We start from the raw sequence: 1,963 nt of genomic DNA, 5'->3' as shown, positions 1-1,963 counted from the left end.
AAAAATTATAAGAAAAACAAATAAAAAACATGATTATTTTTATAAACATTATGTATTAATTGCCATTTATGTCAAATTATCATTACATACATTATAATGTTATTTCAATTTAAAAGTAAATAATTCAATGGAAATGTGAATTTTTTATTAAAAAATAACAAAAAAATTAATGAGATCCTTGAGCCTCATGTGACTGCGCTATTTTCGTAAAATTAGGTTCAAGTTTAGTTAAATACAGTCTCAAATCTCCTCTTTGGCTTATCTGTAATCGATTTCGGGATTTTTTTAATATATGCGTTCTGCGCTAAAACCCTTTTCTACTAAATATGATGAAGGAAATACTACGATGGGTAATTTTACCTCTTTCCACAGAAGAGGGTATCGATGGCGAAAACGGACCCAAAAAACATCATAATCACATTGATTGAATACTATTTTAGCTTCACAGTCATTTTGAGTGAACCTTTCGTGTCAGTATTAAGTAATTTTGAAAATAACATTTCTTCGATAATTTCTTCATTCTTCACAAATCGTACATAAGCAAGTAGTAGAGATTCATTATCACGCAGTCCATTATCTCATCCAATTGTAATGAAAATTCGTTAGACTGCAGTTCATCACATAATTGAATTTCGATATCATTTGCCATCTCATCAATTCTTTTTGAAACCGTGATATCATTTGCCATCTCATCAATTCTTTTTGAAACCGTGTCATTGCTCAATGGGACTGAAGAAAGAATCTCTTGCTGGTTTTGTCCGATCATATTATTAATGAATACACGTATAGCTGGTAGTATTAATTTTTCTCCATATGTATGTGGTGCACCACATTTTGCCATAATTTGTGCTATTTCATAAGATACCATTAGTCCTTTTTCGTTCCGACTTGAAATCTTCTTATGGTGCTTACGGACTAAACCAACGACGATTTTGGGCCAACTTTTTAACCAGCAGTAGCGTACAAAATATCGAAATAAAAATTAAATTTTAAAATGGAAATTAAATATCAAAATCAAGCTAAAGAGCGAGATTGAGCTAAAATTAGATCATCGTTGATGTTTTGAATTACAACAATGTTTTGAATTACGACGACACCGCATTTAAAACCAGAGAAATATTATAATTTCTCTGATTACGAGCGAAAAAAAATATTGTTAAAGTCGTCACGAGATGTTACTGTATTTCCACGGGGATGATCGATAAAAAAAAAAACAATTCATAAAAAACGCGGTGTCGGATGTCGGTGATTTGTCAAAGGGTTTTTTTTCTTTCGTCGAAATAAAATTAATAATCACACATTATCCGATAAATTTTACCTCTGAAATGATTTAATTACTTGATTTATTTCGACGAGAGAAACAATTGAAGAATAAAAAAATCCGTTTGATGTGACCGACAACACCCCGGGTTAGCAAAAATCGTTGGATCACCCATACTAATACATGATATATTCTCAGTAACTGCGCATTACGGGGAAGTAAAAATAATAATTCTTTGATTTTTTTTCGATCTTAGTGCGTATCTTCGTAAGTCAAAACATCTTCGACAAACAAAAGTCGAGGATTACCTGTATGTGATTGTTGATGATCTAATTTTAGGTCAATCTCGAAAATTTATTTAAATTGTGCATGTTCTGTTTTAACTTTCAATATTTAATTTTAATTTTAATATAATGATTATAATTTTATTTTGATACTTGAATTTAATTTTAATATAATAATAATAGATATTTAATTTCAATTTTTAAATTTAATTTTTATTTCGATATTTTGTACGCTACTGGTTTTAAAAGTTGGCCTGTGGGCTGTTCGTTGGCTTGGTGCGTACGCACCATTATAAACATTACTGAGAGTATTACGGCTTTCAAATGTTTTCTTAAGTTCTTGAAAGTACAATATGTCTTTATTATTCTTGTCGGGATGTTTCTTTAAAAAATGTTCATTTAACCGCGATGGCTTCAT

The 1,963-nt window shown here is 30.1% G+C and overlaps 1 protein-coding gene across 1 annotated transcript; it reads right to left on the bottom strand.

The window, feature by feature from the left end:
* Positions 1-431: 431 nt before the first annotated feature.
* Positions 432-1,963, bottom strand: LOC143922328 (protein FAM200C-like). The gene is made up of 3 exons (XM_077445552.1): positions 1,834-1,963; positions 566-849; positions 432-521 (listed from the first exon to the last, which is right to left on the bottom strand). Exons 1-3 carry the CDS (start codon positions 1,961-1,963, stop codon positions 432-434), a joined length of 504 nt encoding a protein of 167 aa, XP_077301678.1.

This window comes from Arctopsyche grandis, chromosome 2 (assembly GCF_051622035.1).
Source record: "Arctopsyche grandis isolate Sample6627 chromosome 2, ASM5162203v2, whole genome shotgun sequence".
In the NCBI taxonomy this organism is placed as follows: domain Eukaryota; kingdom Metazoa; phylum Arthropoda; class Insecta; order Trichoptera; family Hydropsychidae; genus Arctopsyche; species Arctopsyche grandis.
This window is presented reverse-complemented; position numbering and strand designations above follow the sequence as displayed.